Below are 1,936 nucleotides of genomic sequence, written 5' to 3'. Positions count from 1 at the left end.
TTCAGCTATATTTTGTGATTTGTAATTTGCTTTTATGCACATGGAAAGTGAGAGGTAGAGAAAAGGAGAGAAAGCAATAATTAAGAATGGAGAGGGAGAAAGAAGTAAGAGAGAAAGAGATAGGTAGAGCAAGAAGGTGGAAAATAGTAAAATCATATGATTTGTTGTCTGTTTTTGTTTCAGGGTGCAAAAGAAGAAAGCAACCTGATGTTAAGGAATTTTTACAAAGGGGATGAATTGTTTTTGGATATGTTTGAGGATGAGTACCAGAGTATGAAAGTAAGTATACCTGTGTGGTTGCCATGTTTAATGCATGTGGCAGTTGGTTGATGTAGGAAGCTGGCCAATTGTAATGCCCTCGAAGGTTACTGTGAATACTCTTGAGACTAACTATAAAATTTTATCAGATAATAAACAGACAGGACACAACTAAAAATATTGTTTTTATTTCTGTCAGTCTCGTCCTTTGAATGTGGAATACCTGACGATGGACTCATCTTTACTGCTTCCTCCTACTGCAACACCAATGACAGGTATCGACTTCATCAAAAGACTGCCTTCTGGAGAACTCGAGAGGTCTAGAAGAGTAAGTCAAGAATATAACAATTATTATTTACACCATTATTGGTCTAATATTTTTTAGTTGTTAAGTACTTACGACTTTTGGACGATTTTTTCCATTTTTTCCTGCATGGTTGTTTATTGCAGCTAGATGTGCCTGATGTCATCATAGCAGGATACTTCTTTACAAACAATTGTTTTTCTGCAATAACAAATTGAAACCAGATGACATACTTTGATCAGTTAGTTGTATTATTAAGTATAATAGTACACAATTTGTAAACTTATCCTCACACAACATCTTTCCATATTCAAATAAACATTATTATATAAAACTACATAGATTCCAGGCATTTATTGGTTAAAAGCTGGGCAATATTTTCAGCCATTTACTCTAATGCCTACATCTATGTAGTAGTATATAAAACAAAATATTTACTGGGATTTAATTGGGTCATAGTTCAAAATATAAGCTCTGTTGGTGATCTGGAGGATGCTTGACTTCGTCTCGGTACATAGTACAGCTTCCATATCACCTCAGGCTAAGTTTTGAACTATACCCCTCAACCCAATAAATATTTGTATATATTCAAGATTCATCAAACAGTAATATTACATCTCAAAACATAAATTGATAGTGTTAATTATGCGAAGTTCATTGTTTTTCAAATTCACACTTTTCCTTCAGGCAAGGCATTCATTTTGATACTTCTTTGATATCACTCAAGATCTAATAGTAGTTTTTGTGACTATTAATAATTACACAATTTGTTATATTTACATACTGTTAATATAATATTTAATAGTAGAAAATATGATAACATTTTCCAACTCCAAATATTAATATTTTTTGGTTAATTGCAGGCAATACGTGTATTTATTTTGCTACGGAATCATTCCTTAAAGTTGAGGAAACTACCGGAGACACAACTACCCTTGACTGAGAAACAGGAACTCATATTAACTGGGGCTAAACTTGATCTCAGTAAGTGTTGTTTTCATTTTTATTTTTTTCTTCTATATAACAATTTCTCTATTAGAGTAGCAGTCAGTGGGTTAGGTTATTTTGTCAATGTGTGATGCTTACATTTCTCAGCAAGCACGATACTCCCTAAATATTATTAATACTTTACACATGATTCTTCATTCCGAGTATTACTGCACACAGCATTCACCTATAATGGGAAGCTTATTATGCCCTCTTTTTATGAGCATTGGTGCTCAAGAATACAACTACAGTATGTGTTTATAATATTCTCATTTGTCCTAAAGCACTGGTTGATGTAGTATGCACCTAAGTACCAGGTTTATTTCCTCTGTTGCACTAAGTATCTTTGCTTACAGCATACAAGTATGCACGTAAGTGGTAGGTTTA

At 33.2% G+C, this 1,936-nt stretch overlaps 1 protein-coding gene across 1 annotated transcript; it reads left to right on the top strand.

The window, feature by feature from the left end:
- Window positions 1-152: 152 nt before the first annotated feature.
- Window positions 153-1,546, top strand: LOC117106519 (protein CLEC16A-like; the record flags this gene model as incomplete). The annotated part of the gene is made up of 3 exons (XM_033247888.1): window positions 153-279; window positions 458-586; window positions 1,426-1,546. Coding segments are annotated over exons 1-3 (373 nt in total), but the record flags the coding sequence as incomplete, so codon positions are not given.
- Between the last annotated feature and the right edge of the window lie 390 nt (window positions 1,547-1,936).

Source organism: Anneissia japonica, unplaced genomic scaffold (genome assembly GCF_011630105.1).
Source record: "Anneissia japonica isolate Jap-2015-1 unplaced genomic scaffold, ASM1163010v1 scaffold11379_len4243_cov172, whole genome shotgun sequence".
Classification (NCBI taxonomy): domain Eukaryota; kingdom Metazoa; phylum Echinodermata; class Crinoidea; order Comatulida; family Comatulidae; genus Anneissia; species Anneissia japonica.
Note: the sequence above shows the minus strand (reverse complement) of the source record. Positions and strands in the feature narration are given on the sequence as shown.